General features: G+C 37.4%; 1 protein-coding gene across 1 annotated transcript; it reads right to left on the bottom strand.

Moving 5' to 3' along the window:
* Positions 1–4,464: 4,464 nt before the first annotated feature.
* ARL9 (ADP ribosylation factor like GTPase 9) lies at positions 4,465–24,067 on the bottom strand. The gene is made up of 4 exons (XM_039249056.1): positions 23,816–24,067; positions 19,587–19,749; positions 16,730–16,905; positions 4,465–4,756 (listed from the first exon to the last, which is right to left on the bottom strand). The coding sequence occupies exons 1-4, from the start codon at positions 24,065–24,067 to the stop codon at positions 4,577–4,579; spliced, it is 771 nt and encodes a 256-aa protein (XP_039104987.1). The 3' UTR covers positions 4,465–4,576.
* Positions 24,068–24,884: the final 817 nt, after the last annotated feature.

Genomic DNA, 24,884 nt, shown 5'->3' with positions numbered 1-24,884 from the left:
GCTCCACACATTCACTCCCCCTACCCCCACTCACCCACTCATCTAGCCCCTGGCAACCAATGATCTTACTGTCTCCACAGTTTTGCTTTTTCCAGAATGTCATTTTGTTGGAATCATACAGTATGTAGTCCTTTCAGATTAGCATCTTTCACATAGTAATATGCATTTAAGTTTCCTCAGTGTCTTTTCATAAATGGATAACTCATTTCCTTTTAGTGCTGATTAATATTCCATTGTCTGGATGTATCATAGTTTATTTATCCTTCCTACTGAAGGACATTTTGGTTGCTTCCAAGTTTTGATAATTATGAAAAAAGCTAGTATAAACATCCATATGAAAGTATATGTGGGAACATAAATTCTCATCTCCTTTGGGTAGATGCCAAGGAGTGCAATCATGTAGTAAGAATATATTTAACATTCTGTCTTCCAAAGTGACTGTACCATTCTGTGTTCCCACCAATAATGAGTGAAAATTCCTGTTACTCCACATCCCCATCAACATTTGGTGGTGTCAGTGGTCTGGATGTTGGCCATTCTGATAGGTGTACAGTGGCATCTGACTGTTGTTTTAACTTGCACTTCCCTTATGACATATAATGTGGAGAATCTTTTCATATGCTAATTTGCCATCTGTATATCTTTTTTGGTTTAGGTCTTTGGCCCATTTTTTAATTGGGTTATTTGTGTTGTTATTGTTCAGTCTTAAGAGTTATTTGTATATTTTGGATAATAGTCCTTTATCAGATATTTCCTTTGCAAATATTTTATCCTAGTGGCTTGTCTTCTCATTCTCTTGATGGTGTCTCTGGCAAAGCAGTAAACTTTAATTTTAATGAAGTACAGCTTATCAGTTCTTTTCTTTTTCATGGATTGTGCCTTTGATGTTGTATCTGAAAAGTCATCACCATACCCAAGGTCATCTAGGTTTTTTTCCTATGCTATTTCTAGGAGTTTTATATTTTGTGTTTGTGTATTTTTATTTTTATTTTTTTTTTATTTATTTATTTTATTATTATTATTTTTTTTACAAATAGTTTATTGTCAAATTAGTTTCTACATAACACTCAGTGCTCATCCCCAAAGTGCCCTTCTCCATGCCCATCCCCCCCTCCCCCCCACATCCATCAGTCCTCAGTTTTTGTCAGCATTCGAGTCTCTCATGGTTTGCCTCTCTCCCTTTCCCCCACCATTTCTGCCCTTCTTCTCCCCCTTGTTCCTCCGTCAAGTTCCTCCTAATCCTCCTATACGTGCAAACATATGATATTTGTCCTTCTCTGCCTGACTTATTTCGCTCAGCATATGTGTGTGTATTTTTAATAATTTATTTATTTTTAAAATTTACATCCAAGTTAATTAGTATATAGTGCAACAATGATTTCAGGAGTGGATTCCTTAATGCCCCTTACCCATTTAGTCCATCCGCCTTCCCTGAACTCCTCCAGCAACCCTGTCTGTTCTCTATTTTTAAGTCTCTTATGTTTTGTTCCCCTCCCTGTTTTTATATTATTTTTCTTCCCCTTCCCTTACTTTCATGTGTTTTGTATCTTAAAGTCCTCATATGAGTGAAGTCATATATTTGTCTTTCTCTGATTGACTAATTTTGCTTAGCATAAGACCCTCTAGTTCCATCCATGTAGTTGCAAATGGCAAGATTTCATTCTTTTTGATTGCTGAGTAATACACCAGTGTATATATACACCGCATCTTCTTTATCCATTCATCCACTGATGGACATTTGGGCTCTTTCCATACTTTGGCTATTGTTGATAGTGCTGCTATAAACACTGAGGTGCCTGTGCCCCTTTGAAACAGCATACCTGTATCCCTTGGATAAATACCTAGTAGTGCAATGGCTGGGTCTTATGGTAGTTCTATTTTTAATTTTTTGAGGAACCTCCATACTATTTTCCAGAGTGGCTGCACCAGTTTGCATTCCCATCAGCAGTGCAAGAGAGATCCTCTTTCTCCACCCTCACCAACATCTGTTGTTGCCTGAGTTGTTAATGTTAGTTATTTTGATGGGTGTGAGGTGGTATCTCATTGTGATTTTGATTTGTATTTCTCTGATGATGAGTGATGTTGAGCATTTTTTCATGTGTCGGTTGGCCATCTGGATACCTTCTTTGGAGAAGTATTCATTCATGTATTTTGCCCATTTCTTCCCTGGATTATTTGTTTTTTTGGGTGTTGAGTTTTGATAAGTTCATTATAGATTTTGGATACTAACCCTTTATCTGATATGTCATTTGCAAATATTTTCTCCCATTCCATCGGTTTTCTTTTAGTTTTGCTGATTGTTCCTTAACTGTGCAGAAGCTTTTCATTTTGATGAGATCCCAATAGTTCATTTTTGCTTTTCTTTCCCTTACCCAGGAGTTTTATAGTTTTGCATTTTATACTTAGATGATTGGTTTTAGATCTGTCTTCTTTTCTAATATATACATCCAGTGCAATAAAATTTACTCGAAGCACTACTTTTGCTGCATCCCACTAGTTTTGATAATGGTTTTTCATTTTCATTTAGTTCAAAGTACTTTAAAATTTCTCTTGAGAATTCTTCTTTGACTCATGTGTTATTTAGAAGCATGTTGTTTAATCTCCAAGTATTTGGGGGATTTTCCAGCTCTCTTTCTATTATTGATTTCTAGTTTAATTCCATTGTGGTCTGAAACTTGATATTGTAAGATTTCTATTTTTTTAGGTTTGTTAAAGTGTGCTTTATGGCCCACAATGTGGTTTACCTTGGTGAATATTCCATGTGAGCTTGAGAAGAATGTGTATGCTGCTTTTGTTGGATGAAGAAGTCTATAGATACCCATTATATCAACTATGTCCTCATTGATTTTCTGTCTGCTGGATCTGTCCATTTCTGGTAGAGGGTTTTGAAGTCTCCAAGTATAATAGTAGATTCATCTATTTTTTTCCCTTGAAGTTCTCTCAGTTTTTGCCTCATGGATTTTGATACACTGTTAAGTGCATACATATTTGTTATATCTTCATTGAGAGTTGAGTGTGAGATCATGATCTCAGCTGAAATCAAGAGTTGGATGCTCAACTTACTGAGCCGCCCAGGCATCCCTAAAGAACTTCTTTTAATATTTCTTGCAAGGCAGGTCTACTAGCAACAAATTCTCTTGATTTTTATTCATCTGAGAAAGCCTTTCTCCTTTATTTTAGAAGGATAATTTCACAGAGTACAGAATTCTAGGTTGGTGTGTTTTCCCTCTCAACACATTAAATATGAACTTCACTCTCTTCTTACTTGCATAGTTTCTGAGGAGAGGTCGGACATAATTTTTATCTTTGTTCCTCTATAGGTAAGGTGGTTTTCCCCTTTGGTTTTTCTCAGAATTTTTTTCTTATCTTTAATTTTCTGCAGTTTAAAAATGATATGGCTATGTGTAGGTTTTTTTGTTTTGGGGTTTTTTGTTTTTTTGTTTTGTTTTGTTGGGCTTTGTTTTGTTTTGTTTTGTTTTGCATTTATCCTGATTGGTGTTCTCTGAGCTTCTGGTATCTGTGGTTTGTTGTTTCACATTAATTCGGGGAAATCCTCACAGTCATTATTTTTTCAAATATTTCTTCTTTTTGTTTCTTTTTTCTCCTTCTGGTACTCCCAGGACATGCATTTTATACCTTTTGTAGTTGTCCTATGATCCCTGGATATTCTGTTCTGCTGTTTTATTTCAGTCTTTTTTTTTTTTTTCTGTTTCCAGTTTTGGAGGTTTCTACTGAAATATCTTCAAGCTCAAGAGATTCTGTGCTCAGCTGTGTCTAGTCTACTTATAAGCTCATCAAAGGCATTCTTCATTTCTGTTACAGTAGTTTTTTTTAATCTCTATGATTTCTCGTTGGTTCTTAAAATTTTCATCTCTGCTTACATTGCCAATTTGATTTTGTATGCTGTCTATTAGTACTCTTTGCACATTAATCACATAATCATAGTTGTTTTAAATTCCTGTTCTGATAATCTCAACATCTCTGCCATAGCTGAGTATGGTTTAAGTTTAAATAAACTTAAAAAATAATAAAATAAAATTAAAGTGAATTCTTCACAGTATATCATCATCTAGTATATCAGGCTCCTAAAAGGGAAGCATTTCCTAAATCTTTCTGAATGTTGTTAATTTATATTTTTATGCACATTTGATAGTGCTTACTTTCCTCATTGCCCTGTTCTGATACTTCTTTCCTTACAGTGTTAATCTACCTAAGGAAAGACACCTAGATTTTTACCTGAAAAGAGGAAGTTTATTAAAATATTTTCCTATAAATCTCATGTCATTGAAAACGACAAATGGTTTGCATGCTCCTAATGTTCACTTTAATTTTGTTGATGAAAAATCCAAATCCTCCAAAATATATTATTTTACCAGTATTTTACCAATATTTCAAAATCTAAACACAGAGAGGCTCTTCATCAATTTAACATTATCTTTGTATATATGTCATGCACTGAGAAAATAGGAAATGACTTATTTTTTATTCGACAGTGGAAACCTTTGGCTTCAAACCTATCACTCAGCACTCCATGGTGACATTTAGATTGAAAGCTGAACAGTGGGCCTGGGCTTGGTCACTGCATATCTGCAGCCAGGTGTGCAATCAAGTCTTTGGCATCTTGCATGACAGAGGGTATTTCTGAGCCATTTTCAGTCACTTGGGTTCCAAACAAGAACATCTTCCTGTCATTTCCCACCTCAGACAATGCCAAAGCTTCATGGATATCTGTAATATGATAGGCTGCTTCAAGATCCTTCATCCCGAATAGAAAAAGGATAGGAAAAAACTAGTTATTTTGCAATCTTTTTCGATAGAAAAATTCATTACTCTCATTGCTCTCAATGATACCACCTCCATTTTAATGTGAAGGACATTGCTACCCCATTATTATGGGGTCACTCCAGGGGTTGTTTGAATATCAAGATTTTAATCAGCATTATACCAGCAATGGGGTGCCTGGCTGGCTAAGTTGGTAGAGAATGCAACTCTTGATCTTGGGGTCATGAGTTCAAACCCCACACTGGGTATAGAGATTACTTTTTAAAAAGGGGTGAGGGGTAGGTCGCCTGAGTGACTCAGTCAGTTAAGTGTACGACTTAGGCTCAGGTCATGATCTCACGGTTTGTGAGTTCGAGCCCTGCACTGGGATCTGTGCTGACAGCTTGGAGTCTGGAGCCTGCTTCATATTCTGTGTCTCCCTCTCTCTGCCCCTTCCCTGTTCCTGGTCTGTCTCTCTCTCTCAAAAAATAAACGTTTAAAAAATTTAATAAAAAAAAAAGAAAAGAAAAGGTAGCAGAATTATACCAGCATTTATGAGCTATCATCAAAAAAGAATTTTTGGAATTAAGTTAAGCCTTTCTAACATTTTAATCAGTTTTCTAAGCACTGCAATCTTTTATTTTGTTTTTCCCCATTTCTTTATTTGCCCAAAATCATATTCAATAGGATAAATTATCTAATTTTTTATTGAAGTATAGTTGACCCACAATGTTACACTAGTTTTAGATGTACAACATAGTAATTTGACAACTCAATGTGTTATTCTATGCTCACCACGAGTGTAGCTACCATCCATCACTATACAATGCAATTACAATACCATTAATTATATTCCCTGTGCTGTATCTTCCATCACTGCGACTTATTTATTCCATAACTGAAAGCCTATACCTCCATTCCCCTTCTTTTTTGCCCATCTCCTTACTCCTCTCCCCTCTGGCAACCATCAGTTTGTTCTCTGTATTTATAGGTCTATTTCTGCTTTTCGTGTTTGTTCTTTTGTTGCCACATTCTGCATATATGTGAAATCACATGGCATTTGTCTTTCTCTGTATGACTCATTTCACTTTGCTTAATACCCTCTAGGTCATCCCTGTTGTCACAAATGACAAGATCTCATTCTTTTTTGAGCCTAAGTGTCCATCAACGGATGAATGGATCAAGAAGATGCGGTTTATCTATATGATGGAATACTACATGGCAATGAGAAAGAATGAAATCTGGCCATGTGTAGCAACATGGATGGACCTTGAGGGTGTTATGCTGAGCGAAATAAGTCAGGCAGAGAAGGACAGATACCATATGTTTGCACATACAGGAGGATTAGGAGGAACTTAATGGAGGACCATGATGGAGAAGAAGGGGAAAAATGGGGAGAGGGAGGGAGGCAAACCATGAGAGACTCTTGAATGCTGAGAACAAACTGAGGACAGATGGGTGTGGGGGGGACGGGGGAGATGGGCATGGAGGAGGGCACTTGTGGGGATGAGCACTGGGTGTTATATGGAAACCAACTTGACAATAAACTATTTGTAAAAAAAAAAAAAGATCTCATTCTTTTTTATGATGAGTAATATTCCAAAATATGTATATATACTACATCTTCTTTATCTGTTTACCTACAGACAGACACTTATGTTGCTTACATATCTTGATTATTGTAAATAATGCTGCAATAAATATAGGGATGCATATACCTTTTCAAATTGGTGTTTTAGTTTTCTTTCTTATTATTTATTTTTCAAACTTTTATTTACATTCTAGTTAGTTAACATATAGTGTAATATTGGTTTCAGGAGTACAGTGTAGTACTTTATCACATATATAACATCCAGTGCTCATCATAACAAGTGCCTTACTCAATACCCCTCACCCATTTAAGTGTTTAAGTTTTCTTTAGGTAAACACTCAGTAGTGGAATCACTGGATCATATGGTATTTCTGTTTTTAATTTTTTGATGATCTGGACCTGCCCTACTGTTTTCCACAGTGCTTGCACCAATTTATTTTCCCACCAATAGTGTACAAGGGTCCTTTTTTCTTCACACCCTCACCAACACTTATTATTTCTTATGATTTTGATTCTAGCCATTCTGTCAGATGTTAGATTCTATCTTACTGTGATTTTAATTTGCATTTCTGTGATGATGAGTGATGTTGAGCATATTTTCATGTGTCTGTTGGGTATCTGTATGTCTTCTTTGGAGAAATGTCTGTTCATGTCTCCTGCCTATGTTTTCATTGGATTATTTGTTTTTTGTGTGTGCTGAATTGTTTAAGTTTTTTATGTATTTTGGATATTAAGTCCTTACCAAATATATCACTTGCAAATATCTTTTCCCAATCAGTATTTGCCTTTTCATTTTTTTGATGGATTCTTTGCTGTGCAAAATCTTTTTATTTTGGTGTAGTCCCAATAGTTTATTTTGGCTTTTGTTTCCCTTGCCTCAGGAGACATATCTAGAAAAATGTTTCTGGTAGTATCTGGCTGGAGTTGGTTACATTTCTAATGTTGGTCACCCTAATATAGAGCCTGTCTGAAATCAGAATTCATTTAGTCTTAGTCCCTGCAGTGACTTTTTAAACGTATTAATGGATCCAGTAACATGTGGACAATGTCTTAAGTTAATAAATTCACTGATGGAACTGGAGAGGAAGAATATATATGAGGAGAGTGTAGGATAAAAAGAGGAGCTCTTTGTAATGACAAAAGGACAAAAGGGATAGAGCTCAGTCAATAAAGCATGCAACTCTTGAACTTGGGGTCATGAGTTTGAGTCCCCACTTTGGGCATAGAGTTTACTTAAAAAATAAATAAAGTAAAAGTCAACATGTGTTAAAAATAAAAAGTACATCAGGGATAAATCCCAAGTTTATTCCATACTTGCATAATTATGCATTAATAGAATAGAGGTCATCACTCAAAAAGTAAAAATAGTAAAATGACTTTTTAAAAATCTTTATATAATAACTTGAACCAATGAGTCATCTAAAGGCACAGACTACTTTGGCGAAGTAATATCAACAAAGATGCCTTAATATCCAAAACTTAACTAGAATATCCAAATCTTTCATTATTAAGCCCCAATAAAAGTTATAAATTTGACTCTGTTTAAAAATAGCTCTGTTTGTTCAATTTGATGAAGATAAGAGATACAAATCACAAAGGAAAGCATTCATAAAATAGATTATTAGAAGTGGAAAGCTATACAGGTGAGGAAAATATATGCAAAATGAGAACAGATGTAGGGAGCTCAGTGACTCCATCAAGGGTAATAACATTCATATTATAGGGATCCCAAAAGAACAGAGAGAAGAGGGACAGAAAACTTATTCAAAGAAATAATAGCTGAAAACTTTCTTAATCTAGGCAAGAAAACAGATATTTAGATCCAAGTGGCACAGAGATACCTCAATGAAATCACCCCAAGGAGGTCCACATCAAGAAATATAGTAATAAATATGGCAAAAAGTAGTGATAAAGAGAGAATTTTAAAAGCAGGAAGAGAGAGGCACCTGAGTGACTCAGTTGGTTGAGTGTCTGACTCTTGATTTCAGCTCGAGTAATGGTTCATGGGTTCGAACCCCTCATTGGGCTCTGTGCTGCCAGCGTGGAGCCTGCTTGGGATTCTGTCTCCCTCTTTCTCCGCCCCTCCCCTGCTTGCATGCTCTCTCTCTCTCTCAAAAATAAACATTAAAAAAAATAAAAGCAGCAAAAGAAAAGAAGATAGTTACATACAAGGAAATCCCATAAGGCTATCAGCAGATATTTGAGCAGAAACTTTTCAGGCCAGTAGGGAGTGGCATGATATATTCAAAGGGCTAAAAGGAAAACAATATGCAGCCAAGAATATTCTATCCAGCAAGGCTACTATTCAGAATAGAAGGAGAGATAAAGATTTTCCCAGACAAACAAAAGCTAATATAGTTCATGACCATTAAACCAGTCCTACAAGAAATGATATAAGGGACTCTATTTGAGTGGAATGGAAGAAGAATGAAGAATGGTTTCAAACTTAAGTGACTATTAATATATTATAGAATGATATATGTAGGTATTATATATAACATAATGGGAACCACAAATCAAAAACAGTAATAGATATGCAAAATTTAAAGAAAAAGGAATGCAAATATATCACCAAAGAAAGCCAGCAAACCGTGAGAGAAAAGTACAACAGAAGAAAGGATCAGAGGGGCGCCTGGGTGGCTCAGTCGGTTAAGCCTCCAACTTTGGCTCAGGTCATGATCTTGTGGGTTCGTGGGTTTGAGCCCCGCGTCGGGTTCTGTGCTGACAGCTAGCTCAGAGCCTGGAGGCTGCTTCCGATTCTGTAGCTCCTTCTCTCTCTGACCCTCCCCTGCTCACACTGTCTCTCTCTCTCTCTCTTTCTCTCTCTCAGAAATAAAAAAAAACATTAAAAAAATAAAATTTTAAAAAAAGAAGGATCAGAGAAGAGCACCCCCCACACACACACACAAAACAAGTAACAAAATGGCAATAAATACAAACCTATCAATGATTACTTTGAAGATAAATGAACTAAATGCTCTGATCAAAAGACATAGAGTGATGTAATGGATAAAAAAACAAGACCCATGTATGTGCTGGCTACAAGAGACTCATTTCAGGGATGCCTGGATCCTCAGTCAGTACAGCATGTGACTCTTGATTTTAGGGTCATGAGTTCAAGCCCCACATTGGACGTAGAGCCTACTTAAAATTATTTAAAGAGAGGCTCATTTCAGATCTAGAGACACATGCATACTGAAAGTGAAGGGATAGAGAAATATAAATCATGCAAATGGATGTAAAAACAAAAGCTGAGGTAGCAATACTTATATTGGACACTGTAGACTTCATAAAAAAAAATTAAGTTTATTTATTTTGAAAGAGAGAGAGAATGAGGGAGGGGTAGAGAGAGAGGGAATGCGAGAGAATCCCAAGTATGCTCTTCATTGTCATGAGGAGCCCAACTGCTCGAACTCAAAAACTGCAAAATCATAACCTGAGCTGAAATCAAAAGTTGGATGCTTAACTGACTGAGCCACACAGGTGCCCCAAACTAACAAGAGACAAATAAGGACATGACATAATAATAAAGGGGACAATCCAACAAGAAGATATAACAATTGTAAATATTTATGCACCCAACATGAAAGTACCCAAATACATAAAAAGTTAATAATGAACATAAAGTAACTAATCAGTAGTAATAGAATAATAATCAGGGTACTTTAACATCCCACTTACATCAATGGACAGATCACCCAAATAGAAAATCAAGGAAATGCTGGCTTTGTATGATGCACTATACTAGATGGATTTAACAGATATATTCAGAAAATTTCCTGCCTAAAGCAGCAGAATACATATCCTTTTCAAGTGCACATGGAACATTCTCCAGAACAGATTACATGTCAACCCTCAAAACAAGTCTCAACAAATACAAAAAGACTGAACTTAAACCATGCACCTTTTCTGACCACAACACTATGAAACTAGAAATCAACCACAAGAAAAAATCTGGAAAGACCACATACAAGGAGGCTAAATAACATACTACTAAACAATGAATGAGTCAACCAAGGAATAAAAAATTACGTAGAAAAAAATGAAAACAAAAACACAAGGGTCCAAAATCTTTGTGATGCAGCAAAAGTGGTTCTAAGAGGGAAGCTTATAGTAATACAAGCCTACCTCAAGAAGCAAGAAAACTCTCAGATAAAAAAACTTAACAATATACCTAAAGGAGCTACAAAAAGAAGATGAAACAAAATCCCAACTCAGCAGAAGGAAGAAAATAATAAAGATTAGAAAAGAAATAAATGATATAGAAACTAAAAAAAAAAAAAACTCAACAGAACAGATCAATGAAACTAGGAGCTGGTTCTTTGAAAGGATCAACAAAATTGATAAACCTCTAGTTGGGTTCATCAAAAAATAAAAAATAAAAAATAAAAGAGAGAGAGAGAGAGCACTCAAATGAACAAAATCAGAAACAGAAAAGAAAAAGTAACAACCAACACCAGAGAAATACAAATGACTGTAAAAGAATACGCCAACAGGGGCGCCTGGGTGGCTTAGTCGGTTAAGCATCCGACTTTCGCGTAGGTCATGATCTCGCGGTTTGTGGGTTCGAGCCCCGCGTCGGGCTCTGTGCTGACTGCCAGCTCAGAGCCTGGAGCCTGTTTCAGTCTGTGACTCCCTCTCTCTCTGACCCTCCCCTGCTCACGCTGTTTCTCTCTCTCTCTCCTAGAAATAAATAAAAATATATTAAAAAAAAGAAAAAAGAATCTGCCAACAAATTGGACAANAGTTGGTAGAGCCTCCAACTCTTAGTTTCTGCTCCGGCCCTACTCACGCTGTTTGTCTCTCTCTCTCCTAAAAAAAAAAAAAAATATATTAAAAAAAAAAAAAAAGAATATGCCAACAAATTGGACAACCTAAGGAAATGGATAAATTTCTAGAAACATAAAATCTCCCAAAACTGAATCAGAAAGAAAAGAATATTTGAACAGGCCAATTTCCAGCAATGAAATCAAATCAAAAATCAAAAAACTCCCAACAAACAAAGTCCAGGACTAGAAGGCTTCACAGGTGAATTCTACCAAATATTTAAAGAAGAGTTGATATCTATTTTTCTTAAACGATTCCAGAAAATAGAAGAGGAAGAAAAACTTCCAAATTAATTCTATGAGGCCAGCATTACCCGACACCAAAACCAGAGCAAGATACCACAAAAAAGGAGAACTACAGGTCAATATCTCTGATTTTGTTGCAAAAATTTGTAACAAAATATTAGCAAACCGAATTCAACAATATATTTAAAAAATTATTCACCATAATCAAATAGGATTTATTCCTGGGATGCAAGAGTGGTTAATATTTGCAAATCAATCAATGTGATACATCACAGCAATAAGAGAAAGGATAACAAAAACACATGTGATCATTTCAGTAGATGCAGAAAAAGCATTGGACAAAGTACAACACCATTCATGATAACCTCCCCCCTCCCCAACACACACAAAGTAGTTTTAGAGAGAACATACCTCAACATAATAAAAATCCTGAATGAAAACTCCACAGCTAACATCATAGTCAATGGGAAAAAACCGAGAGCTTCTCCCCTAAGGTCAGGAATAAGACAAGGATGGGGCACCTGAGTGGCTCAGTCAGTTTAGCATCTGACTTTGACTCAGGTCATGATCTCGTTGTTTGTGAATTCGAGTCCCGCTTCAGGTGAGCTTGAGCTCCACTTCAGAGGAGCTTGTGTCCTGTTTTGGGTGATCCCCCCATTAGGTGAGCTTGAGCCCCGATTTGGGTGAACTCCACTTCTCTGTCTCTATCTATTTCTCCCCCTCTCTCTCTGCTCCTTGTGCCTCCCCCTAGAAAACAAACAAGTAAATAAATAGATAGGTAAATAAATAAATAAATCTTGGGGGGGCGGTAAAAAGAAATAAGACAGGAATGTCCACTCTATAGTACTGGAAGTTTTAGCCACAGCAATCATCCAGGAAAACAAAAAAAGGCATCCAAATTGGTCATCTGCAAATAGAAAATTGGACATGATACTATATATAGAAAACATGATTCTATATATAGAAAACCCTAAAGACTCCACCAAAAAACTGCTAGACCTGATAAATGCATTCAGTAAAGTCGTAGGACACAAAGTCAATGTACAGAAATCTGTTACATTTCTTATACACTAATAATGAAGCTGCAGAAAGGGATGTTAAGCAAACAATCTTATTTACAATTGGACCAAAAATAATAAAATATCTGGGAATAAACCTAACTGAGGACATAAAAGACCTGTACTCTGAAACCTATAAAACACTGATGAAAGAAACTGAAGACAACACAATGAAATTAAAGGACATCCTATGCTCATATATTGGAAGAACAAATATTGTTAAAATATCTATACTACCCAAGCAATCTACACATTTAATGCAATTCCTATCATGTATCACCAGCATTTTTCACAGAGCTAAAAAACAAATCCTAAAATTTGTATGTAACCACAAAAGATTCCATATAGCCAAAGCCATCTTGAAAAAGAAAAGCAAAAGTGGAGGTAGCACAATTCCAGATATCAAGTTATACTACAAAACTGCAGTAATCAAAACAGTATGGTACTGGCACAAAAACAGAGATCAATATAACAGTTAGAAAGCCCAGAAATAAACTCACAATTATATGGTTACTCCATCTAAGACAAAAAAAAATGCAAGAATATGCAATGGGGAAAAAGTGTCTTCAACAAATGGTGTTGGGAAAACTGGACAGCAACATGCAAAAGAATGAAATTGGACCATTTTCTTATACCACACACAAAAACAAACTCAAAATGGATTAAGGATCTAAATGTGAGACCTGAAACCATAAAAATCCTAGAAGAAAGCACAGGTAATAATTTCTCTGACATTGGCTATAGCAACATCTTTCTAAATATGTCTGCTGAGGCAAGGGAAACAAAAGCAAAATTAAATTATTGGGACTACATGAAAATACAAAGCTTCTGCACAGCAAAAACAAAACCAAACAAAAAACCAAAAAACCAAGACCAAAAACAAACAAAAAAATCCCAAAGCTAAAACAAACAAAAACTGAAAAAACCAAATTACCAACAAAACTAAAAGACAACATACTGAATGGAAAAAGATATTTGCAAGTGACATATCTAATAAAGGGTTAGTATTCAAAATATATAAAGAACTTATGCAACTCAACACCAAAAAAAAAAAAAAAAGAAAGAAAGAAAAAGAAACACCAAATGATCTAATTAAAAATGGGCAGAACACATGAACAGACATTTCTCCAAGGAAGACATACATATGGCCAAAAGACACATGAAGAGATGCTCAACACTATTCACCACCAGGCAAATGCAAATCAAAACCACAATATGACCTCACACCTGTCAGAATGGGTAAGATCAAAACCACAAGAAATAACAAGTGTTGGTGAAGATGTGGAGAAAAAGGAACCCTCATGCACTGCTGGTGGGGATCCAAACTGATGCAGTCACTGTGGAAAATAGTATGGAGGTTCCTCAAAAGAATAAAAATAGAACTACCCTGGCACGTCTGGCTGTCTCAGTCAGTAGAGCACACGTCTCTTGAACTCAAGGTTGTGAGTTTGAGCCCCACACTGGGTGTAGAGTTTACTTAAAAAAAAAAAAAAAAAAAAGAACTACCCTATGATCCAGTAATCACATTACTGAGTAATTTCCAAACAAATATAAAAACACCAATTCAAAGGGATATATGCATTCCTGGGTTTACTGCAGCATTATTTACAATTGTCAAACTATGAAAGCAACTCAAGTGTCCATCAATAGATAAATGGCTAAAGAAGATGTGGTATAATATATGTGATATATATATATATATATATATCCCATAGATATTACATACCACATGTGTATACATATGCCACATATATTTTATATATATATAATATAAATAAGAAGATATGGTATATATATACATATATATGCAATGGAATATTATTCAGCCATAAAAAGAATGAAATCTTGTCATTTGCAGAAACATGGGTGGATCTAGAGAGCATAATGCTAAGTGAAATAAGCCAATCAGATAAAGAAAAAATCATATGATTTCACTCATATGTGGAATTTAAGATATGGAAGAAATAAACAAAGGAAAGAAAAAAAGACATACCCAAAACCAGACTCTTAACTGTAGAGAACAAACAGTTACCAGAGGGGAGGTGGCGGGGTGGAGGTGGGGGATAGGTGAAATAGGTGAAGGAGATTAAAGAGTATACTTATCTTGATTAGCACTGAGTAAGTAACATATGGAGCTACTGAATCACTATATTATACACTGAAAGTAATATAACACTGTGTGTTGACTATCCTGGAATTAAAATAAAATTTTTTAATGTGGTGGTTTAAAAAAATAAATGGAAAGCTATGTATAAAAAAGAGAACCATAAGAAAAGTAAAATAATACCCAACAGGTTGTTGAAGATGTATGTAATGCATAGAAGTAACATAGGATTATTTTCCCAAAAGATATGAAAGATTTCTACAACTCAAATAAGAAAAGATGAGCACCCTAGTAGGAATTTGGGAAAAGATATTAAAAGACAATTCACAGATGTACAAATTAGTTTCAAAGAATGAAATCAATTTAAAACTAATAAACAATGCACATCTGAAAAGATGTTCAAGCTCACTAGCAAGGAAATGCAAATTAGAATAACAGGATAAAATTTCAGCCCCATCAGATTGATAAAAATGAAAAAGTTTGACAATACCAAGTACTGAGAAGGAAATGTAGATGCAAAAACTGTCATATTCTGCTGCTGGAAGAATAAATTGGTGCAGTATCTTTGGAAAAAAACTTGGTAAGATCTAGTAAAACTGAGTACGTACAAATCTTAAAACCCAGCAATTCCCCTTAAGGTATATGCACTAGAGAAATGTTGATACATATCTACAAGGAAACACATGCGTGAAGAGTCACTGTAGCGCTTTTTATACCAATAAAAAACTGGAAATAAACCAAATGTCCATTCTCTCTCTTTCTCTCTCTCTGCCCCGATACATGCATTCTCTTTCTGTCTCTGTCTCTCTCAAAAAAAAACAAAAAAAAAAAACAAACTTCTGAACTAGCTTCTATACTGGACTGTAACATAGGCTCCTAATTTAGGTCATCATTTGTAATTACTTAGTCTACTTTCATAAACATTCGCCCTTAGAAGTAGTAGAAGAATTAAGTTCTCTAATGATTGGCAACCTTGGCAATTGAGAGAGGGTTTTAGTATTATAATGCTATAGATGTTTAATTTTTTAAAACTGATTTTATTGTGGTAAAATAAGCATAACAAAATTTACCATATTAACTACTTTTAATTGTACAATTCAGTACATTCACATTTTTGTGCAACAGTCCACCTCCAGAAGTATTTTCATCTTGCAAAACTGAAACTCTGTACCCACAACACAATAACTCCCTATTTCTCTCTCCCCCAACCCAAGGCAACCTGGGTCCATCATCAACATAAACCTGTGTCCACTAACCAATAACTCTAACTTCTCCTCTCCTCCCATTCCCTGGTAATCTCTAATCTTCTTTCTGTGTCTATGAATTTGACTACTCTAGGTACCTCATAAAAGTGGAATCACACAGTGTTTGTCGTTTTGTGACTTGCTTATTTCACTTAGCATAATGTCCTCAAGTGTCATCCATGTAATAGAATGTGTCAGAATTTCCTTTTTTAATGTTGAATGATATCCCATTGTATGTATATATTGCATTTTGTTTATCCATTCATCTATAGGACACTTGGTTTTCTTCAACCTTTTGGCTATTGTGAATAATTCTGCTGTGAACATGGATGTACAAGTATCTGCTTGAGTTCCTGCTTTCAATTCTTTTGAGTATATACTCAGAAGTGGAATTGCTGGATCATATAGGAGTTCTACTTTTAATTTTTTTAAGTAACTGCCATTCTGTTTTCTATAGTGGCTGCACCATTTTACATTCCCAATGACACTGTACAAGGGTTCCAATTTCTCCATGGTAGTTTAATATCTTTAATGTATGTGTGAGAAATAAATTCAGGTCATGTTAACTGATCTAAAAGAAACTATTTCTTTATATACGGTAGACACTCAAATATTTTGCTGAAATCAATTCAACCATCAATAAATTTTTCTTGAAATTAAATTCAACACAGATTTGTTGAATTTCTACTATATACAGTATACTAGGTATTCTAAGGGACACAAAGATGTATAATCGTCTTTATTATCAAGGAGTTTATAATCCAGTAGATCTAATAAGCATAAACTAAACTGAATATACAGCACATTGTTAAATATCCAGCTATTAAAAGAAGACATTTCTATTTCTTTCATTGATAATAAAGCTATTGAATGCCACTTAAATTTGCACAGACTTTTACCTGTTTGTTTGCAAACACAACCTGAGGAAGGATTGGGTTTGTTCCAATTAATTGGTGAAGGTGTTTCTTGGCTTCAGGTAATCTGTTGTGATCTGCTGAATCTACTACAAAGATCAGCAGCAATCCTTTGGACAGGTACATTTCCCAATAGGAACGGAAAGGTTCACTGCCGCCAACTACAGAGAATAGCAGAGAAAGAAGATACCAAAAACATTGTAGAAGCATCCACTGAGGAGGTAGGGAAGATAGTTTTAGATAATATCCGAACATTGGACAGGTGTTTTGATAAAATACCACTGTGTTAGAGTGTACCCAATTTGGAGAGTGACTGGAGAGCTGTTACTAAGGAAACGGTGGGTGGGAATATTTACCCTCCACAAGTGGTTCAATCATTCTTGTACACAAAGGATCAACATAAAGACATTAGTTACTACAGTGGATGCCTCCTGATCTGTAAACATAGCGACCCCAGGGGCTACTGTCATTCTATCTGTTAAACTCAGAAAATGGTGGTGGGTTAAAACACATCTTTCTCTAAAATAAGTTTTAGATGGACTGAATTCACTGGCCAGTCTCACTTGCACAATCTTTTTCCTTTGTCAAAATCCCAGAACTAATTTCTCCTCTTAACATTTCACTAAGAGTTAATATGATCCTGTGAACATTAAGGAATACTTGCCTGAGGGGGAAAAAATGTCTTTGGATTACTTCATTCTGCTGATTCTTCCCAGAAGAAACTTACTAGTAATGATAATAATATATATACAATGAACTTAGTTTTTATTTTTCTCCTAGAATAGAGGTTGGCAGACTATGGCCTACAGTTTAAACCTGACCCACCGCCTATTTTTGTATACCACATGAACAAAGAATGGATTTTACATTTTTAAATGTTAGGGGAAAAAAAGAAAGAATAACATTTCATAATGTGAACATTATATCACATTTGGTTTCAGTATCTACAAATAAAGTTTTATCAGAACACAGATATGTGGATTTGTTCACATATTGTCTATGGCTGCTTCCATACTACAACAGAGGTTAGTAGCTGCATAGAGACCATGTGGAGCCCAAAGCTAAATTATTAACTGCCTAACCCTTTACAGAAAAAGTTTGAAGACCCGTGTTTTAGGAATTTAACAAAAACATTTAAAGTACTACGGGAAAGGGTCTTGATTTGCCTTTCCTTTGTTTTCCTTTTATAGAGTTATGCTAATTCCTTAAAGTATTTCGTGTTATTAATTTTTTAAAAGAATGTTCTGTAATCTAAGTTATTCACATGGTTATAACATATTTAGTTTAAGCATGAATGAACATTGGTGTTCTTTTTATGTGTGTGTGACACTATGACATGTCACCTATATAGGGGATTTTTATCTTTTTGTTATTAACTTCTAATTTAATTGCAATGTAGTCACAGAACATGGTTTGTATAATGCCCCTTCTCTGAAAAATTTGTTAAGATTTTCTGTATAGTCCATTAAGTGGTCAATTTTGGTAAATGTTCCATGAGTATTTCAGAAGAACATATATTTTATATTTGGGATGTAGCTAAAATTGTCTAATTGGACAATCTTATATTATCCATTGGATGAAACTTGTTATGTTCAAGTGTTGCATATCTTTGCTGATTTTTTCCAGTTTTGATCCTCTTAGTAATTGACAATATGTTGAAATCCCTCACTCCAATGTTAGGATATGTCCCTTTCTCCCCCTGGTTGGATTCTTCCTCTTTTCCTCCCTCCTTTCCTTTCTTTTTACTTTTTATATTTTGAGACTATTTTCTTAGCTATATATTTGGTTAAAATTATTATTTTTCCTATAGCTTCTTAAAAAATTGAAAACTCTATTCCTAATAATGTTGTTAACTGAAAGATCTGCCTACACATTTACCAATTTCTTGGTCCACATTTTCTCTTTGTAACTGGATGAAAGCAAAACACAGAAAGGTGATGGCAGTAATCTAAGTAAGAGACAGTAGAGGTTACAATTCAAATAGGTGCAGTAGGAAAGGAGATAACTGATGAACTCAAGATTTGTTTTACAGGTAGAAAAATTCATAGTGTTTTATTTGTGGATTGGAAGTGGGGCTGCAGAAGGAGAAATTAAGGGTGACCCCTAGTTTTCTGGCTTGAGTAACATGATAGGTGAGGAGCCATTTACTGACCAGTAGATTATAGGGAAAGGAACAGATAAGGAGATGAATCAAGCACTTAGTTTTGACCATGTTAGTTTTGAGAGGCCAATTAGATATCCAGGTGGAAATGTCAGGTGGTATCTGGATATGTTTGGGTTGTATGGATAAACTGGCAAGTCCATTAGCAGAGGGATGATATTTAAGGCCAATAGGATGGATGAAATCATCCAAGGAGAGAGTATAAAGAGAAGAGAATCTACACAACTTCGGGGAACAGCAATATTTAGAGAAGCGGTGGCTCCAGAATTACTTTAGAGACTTCTGGGCTGCCATCTGGTTACAAAAAGAGCTTTGGGGCTTGCTTGTAGTTGCATTTGCAGAGAAGGAAGTACACTTTATTTACCTAGACTGCATGTTTCTTAGAGGTAGTAAGAGAGGAGAGAGGCTATTATAGGAGGGGGTGCTACAGTCTTCCTTTCAGTGCCCTCTTATACCAGCACTGCAAAAAAGAGAAAATAAAAAGAAAAGAAACTGATTCCCCTGTCCGTTCATTCCCCCCCGTCCATTCACTGCACTATTAAACTATATATGCATTCTAAAAGTGTAGGAAAATCTGACCCAGTGTTACTTTTCATAAGGATGCAATGTTGCTAACAGTATGTCTGTCTTAAGGTATAACACAACGAGCCTCTCCTGTTACTAATGAAAAAGAGGGCTTACTCTCCAGGAATTCCATTTGGCTATCTTCAGTGTTGATGCATACTGCATTGAAACCTTGGGTGGGTGCCACACTGTGCTGGACTTTGTTTAAAGCTAGAGAATGGAGAACACTGGTCTTTCCTGCTCCGTCCAGGCCCAAGACAAGGATCTGCTTATTTTTCTCCTGTGAAAACAAAAGGCAAAACAATAAACCCATGCGACCAGGGCCTTGTTTTCCTGGCTCCTGGCAGTGTGCCTGCCTGTAGTAGGACTGATGATAATTGTAGAACTGTAAACCAGAACAAAACTTCACAAAAAATTTAATATGTCTAGAGGCACCCGGCTGAACTCAGTTGGTAGAGCACAGGACTTTTAGTCTTGGGGTCGTGAGTTCAAGCCCCATGCTGGGTGTAAAGCTTACTTAAAAAAATTTAATATGTCTAGAACAAACTGTACCAGTTAGTATTTTATAATCAGCCATTAGTTATGGTATTAATCACACCACGCCCCTCCACCCCCCAACTCCTGGCCAATCTATCAAATATAGACTTTATATATATATCAAGATTTATAGGAGGTACCATAGATCACAGGATCAATTTTCACACTTCATTTTGCTTCTTGAGTTCATGTCCACTGGGGTTGCACCAGAATTCAATCTGTTTGAGATCTTGGGATCTCTATGGTTCATGTACTGACTGTGTCATTCGGCATGTAAACATCTAAGTTCTCTTATTATTGATCTGTTTTGTTTTCCCAATTGGATCATTAGATTAAAAGATATTAGAGCAAAGTTCCCTTCTTATACTTTTTAATGTAAGTATTATGATTAAATGAAAAGGCTAAGGTTATAGAAATTGTTAAACCAGTTCCAATCACAAACGGACATTTATTTTAAAACCTGATGTTAAAGCCTGTTGAACTTGACACAAACTTTCCACTAACATACCAGCCTTAGAAATTTTTATGACAAGTGATTGAGAGTCAAGCATGGCAGACTGGTATGAAGACAAAGTTCAGAGTGCTCATAAAAGTGGCTTTTAGGGTGCAAAATTTAATGTGATCAGTAGTAAATGACTAACAATACAGCAAGATAGCTTACAGGAATTCAATTCTATTTCCCAAAAAGCCTGCTGAAGAAGTTTCTCATGCACAAAATACAGTAATTGTCTTTAATGGCACTGGTTTGGAAATAACAATAATCTTTTTTTTTTTTTTTTAATGTTTTATTTATTTCTAGGAGAGAGAGAGACAGCGTGAGCAGGGGAGGGTCAGAGAGAGAGGGAGTCACAGACTGAAACAGGCTCCAGGCTCTGAGCTGGCAGTCAGCACAGAGCCTGACGCGGGGCCCGAACCCACGAACCGCGAGATCATGACCTAAGCGAAAGTCGGTCGCTTAACCGACTAAGCCACCCAGGCGCCCCAACAATAATCTTTTATATTTGTACTTGAATACTATATGTTGACATTAGATTTAGACTGGGTTTCTGGAAAAAAGTGATTTTTTTTTCAGTTCCTATTTTTCTTTAAAAAAAAAATTAGATCTATGTTGAGAGTAAGATGTTTTAAGGTCTGGTCTAATAGGGTCTTGTAAAGAGAGCATGATTTATGAAAACTATCTCCTGAATACCAGAATTAGAAAAAGTACATGTTGGGGTGCCTGGGTGGCTCAGTCAGCTGAGTGACCAACTTTGGCTCAGGTCATGATCTCACACACTTTGTGGGTTCAAGCCCGCAATGGGCTCTGTGCTGACAGCTCAGAGCCTGGAGCCTGCTTCAGATTCTGTGACTCTCTCCTTCTCCGCTCCTCCCCTGCTCACACTCTTTCTCTCTCTCTCTCTCAAAGATGAATAAACATTTAAAAAAATTAAAAAAAAAAAAAAAAAGACCAAGTACATGTTTTTGGTTTTTTTTTTTTTTTTTTTTTTTTTTTTTTAGTGTTTTACCCTCAGGGGAACCTTTATTTTTTGCCTTGATACTTAATGTATTTTTTCCTTAAATAGCTTATTGTCAAGTTGGTTTACATATAGCACCCAGTGCTCATCCCAACAAGTGCCCTCCTCCATGCTCTTCACCCCCCTTCCCCCCCACCCCTCTCAGCCCTCAGTTTGTTCTCAGCATTCAAGAGTCTCTCATAGTTTGCCTCCCTCCCTCTCCCCAACTATTTTTCCCCTTCTTCTCCCGCATCGTCCTTGTCCTCCGTTAACTTCCTCCTAATCCACCTATATGTGCAAACATATGGCATTTGTCCTTCTCTGCCTGACTTATTTCGCTCAGCATAACTACCCTCTAGTTCCAACCATGTTGCTACAAATGGCCAGATTTCATTCTTTCTCATTGCCATGGAGTATTCCATTGTATAAATATACCACATCTTCTTGATCTATTCATCAGTTGATGGACACTTAGGCTCTTTCCATGTTTTGGCTATTGTGGAGAGTGCTGCTATGAACATTGGGGTACATGTGCCCCTATGCATCAGCACTCGTGTATCCCTTGGGTAAATTCCTAGCAGTGCTACTGCTGGGTCATGGGGGAGTTCTATTGTTAATTTTTTGAGGAATCTCCACACTGTTTTCCAGAGGGGTTGCACCAGCTTACATTCCCACCAACAGTGTAGGAGGGTGCCTGGAGTTAATTCTTGATGGCTCTTAAAGCAAACGGTATTTCCAGAGTTATATCCTACCTTTATCCACGTTCCCTCCCATCTGAATCTAAATGTTATAGTGTCATTCTGGGAGTGTCATGGGAAGGAAGAGGGAATGATAGACTGGAGATACTTCATAGGATGATTTAAAATTTCATGCTTTAAAGTAAAGGTGGGCCCAAGAAATGGCTGTAGGGTGTGGATTGTATCTCCCTTACAGTCTCCACATATGGCCCCACACTCAAGGCTACCCCAACGTATTTCATCAATTCCAAGATGTACTTTTCCCTCCCACATTTTAACATCTCCGCAATGAGGATTTTACAATTCATGGTATGTTGTGTCTTGACTGGAAGCATCTTTTTTTTCTCAGTGGTATTAAAATAATGGTATCTGAGATCCTATGAAGTGTTGTGAATTAAAACAGTTCCCTACTCTTTCCAACCACATCACTGTCCCTAAGCCCATCCTTTCTAGAAATTCTGCTGTCATTGATACTTTACATTTTACTTTATTTGTGGCAAATGAATGCTAAAATACACGCTCCCTTCATGTTTATCTAATCTCTTAAGGAAAACTGGGATTATTGTAAACCAAGAGTTCAGACACAAACTGTGATTCTGAACACCTCTGTTCCCTATCAAAAGTCATTCCTTTAACTATATATGGATCTATAATAGTCTGTGTTTTACCAGAGATCAAATCTCAGTTAATAATTCAAATTGTTTAGAATCAGAAAAGCACTTGTGACCTCAGGAACTCCAGGAGCAAGCTCCTCATTAAGCTGATTCAAACAGTGCCTTTTTCTTTTTATCCTAGCCCCCGCCCCTCAATTTTTTAATTGTGGCAAAATTCACATAAAATTTACCATCTTAGCCATTATTAAGCATATAATTCAGTGGAATTAACTACATTCATAATGCCCTTAATCTTGTAAAACTGAAACTCTGTAGTCGGGACTAGCTCTCCACCCTCCCATCCCCTCAGCCCCAGGTAATCATCAGTTTTACTCTGTATTTTGACCACTCTAGGTACCTCCTGTAAGTAGAATCATAGGTATTAGGGGTTTTTTGTGATTGCAGCGCCTGGTTTCTGAGACCTCTGTTAATTTTGTAACCATCCCTTCTGGGCGCTGGTGGTCTGAAAACAATTTTTATTGTAACCACGGAGAAGGTCTAGCCCTAAAACACACCCTGCACGAATTCAGGAACCCTACGCTTTCTGACAAAGTACTAAGCTGGAGAGCCCGTGCTCGGCGAGGGTTCAGGGCTGGTTTCCGAGCTGTAGGCGGCTGGGGCCCGGGAAGGGCTGTTCCGGCCCAGTGAAGACCAACCAGAACCTCTTCCTTCCTCAACGCTAGACCACGCGAAGGGTGGGACACAGGGGCAGGTGTAGGTAGGAGTGAGGATGAGGCAGGTGACGGGGAGAAGGGGAAGTGATGGGCCCGGCAAGCTTGGCACACCCGCTCCCATCCACAGATAAATGCCCTCCGAGACCGGATTCCCTCCCGCGGGTCGGCGCCTGGGACGTAACAGAGCCGGCGGCGTTAGGCCTGACCGCCGATAATGGCCTTGGGCAGCGAGTCCGGAGCACCGCCGCTTACCGGAGGCTCCAGCGGGGGCTTAGCCAAGGCGTGGTTCTCCTTCTTTTCTTTGTCTTCTTTTCCCTTAAGTTGTTCCTTCTCTTTCTCGGTCTCCCGCTCTTTCTTCTCCTCCTTCCCTTTCTCTTTCCCCTTCTCCTTTCCCTTAATTTTCTCCTTCTCCACTTCCTTTTTCTCTTTCTCCTCCTTTCCTTTTTCCCGAATTTTCTCTTTCTCCGGCTCCTTCCCCTTTTTCTTCACCTTCCCCCTCTCCATCACCACCGCCCTGATTTCTTTCCCTTTCCGCGCGCCCGCGCGCTGGAGCCTGGGTTTTAGATCCCGGCAGCTGTGGCTCCGGAGGCGGACACAGGGTGGAGACGTAGCTCCACGCGGCGTAGACAACACCCGCGGTCACTGTGCGGTCGGGGCCAGTCTCAGGGCGCGCTGGCTGCCGCCCTACATCTCGCGCCCACTAGCGGGTTTGCCGCGCAGCAGAATCGTCGAACCCAAGGCGGGGGGGTGGGGGTGGGGTGGGGAAGGAGACGGCCAGGAAGCTAGAGGAAGCCGTAAACCCTGAGGGGGTGGGGAGGACCAGCCGCCAGAATTGGGAGACCGGAGGGGCAGATCATCTTCGTAGGAAGACTCCTCCCACCCCATCCCAACCGAGACACTTCCTCGGAAGTTGGCACTATGGCAGGATTCGCGTGGGCTGGGGCGCTGTGTTTCAGAAAAGCCTTCCAAGGCGGCCCAGATGCCCGCGTCTCACCTCTACTGTATTACTACCTCAGAGCAGTCTGGCCCAAGGGTCTCCCTTTGGGAGATCGCTAAAGGGAACCAGTGTCCCAGCGGATTACGCGCCTCTCCAAATTAGTCCTTAGCAGCCTGAAAAGCCACGTTTTTATCTTCCCGGCCCCGTGTTAACTACACTTGTCCATCGGCTGTTATCCAGGATGCTTAATGATAGAGAAACGTGAACCGTTCCCTCGTTTTAAATTCCTACTACATGTCGCCTAAAAAAGAATTCTGGAGATTAAATTTAGTAGTCGGCCAGGATCGTGGATACCAGTAATGCTGGCTATTAAAACTACGTCTA

The sequence above is a fragment of the Hyaena hyaena genome, unplaced genomic scaffold, assembly GCF_003009895.1.
Source record: "Hyaena hyaena isolate Hyena2069 unplaced genomic scaffold, ASM300989v1 scaffold_329, whole genome shotgun sequence".
Classification (NCBI taxonomy): Eukaryota; Metazoa; Chordata; class Mammalia; order Carnivora; family Hyaenidae; genus Hyaena; species Hyaena hyaena.
Note: the sequence above shows the minus strand (reverse complement) of the source record. Positions and strands in the feature narration are given on the sequence as shown.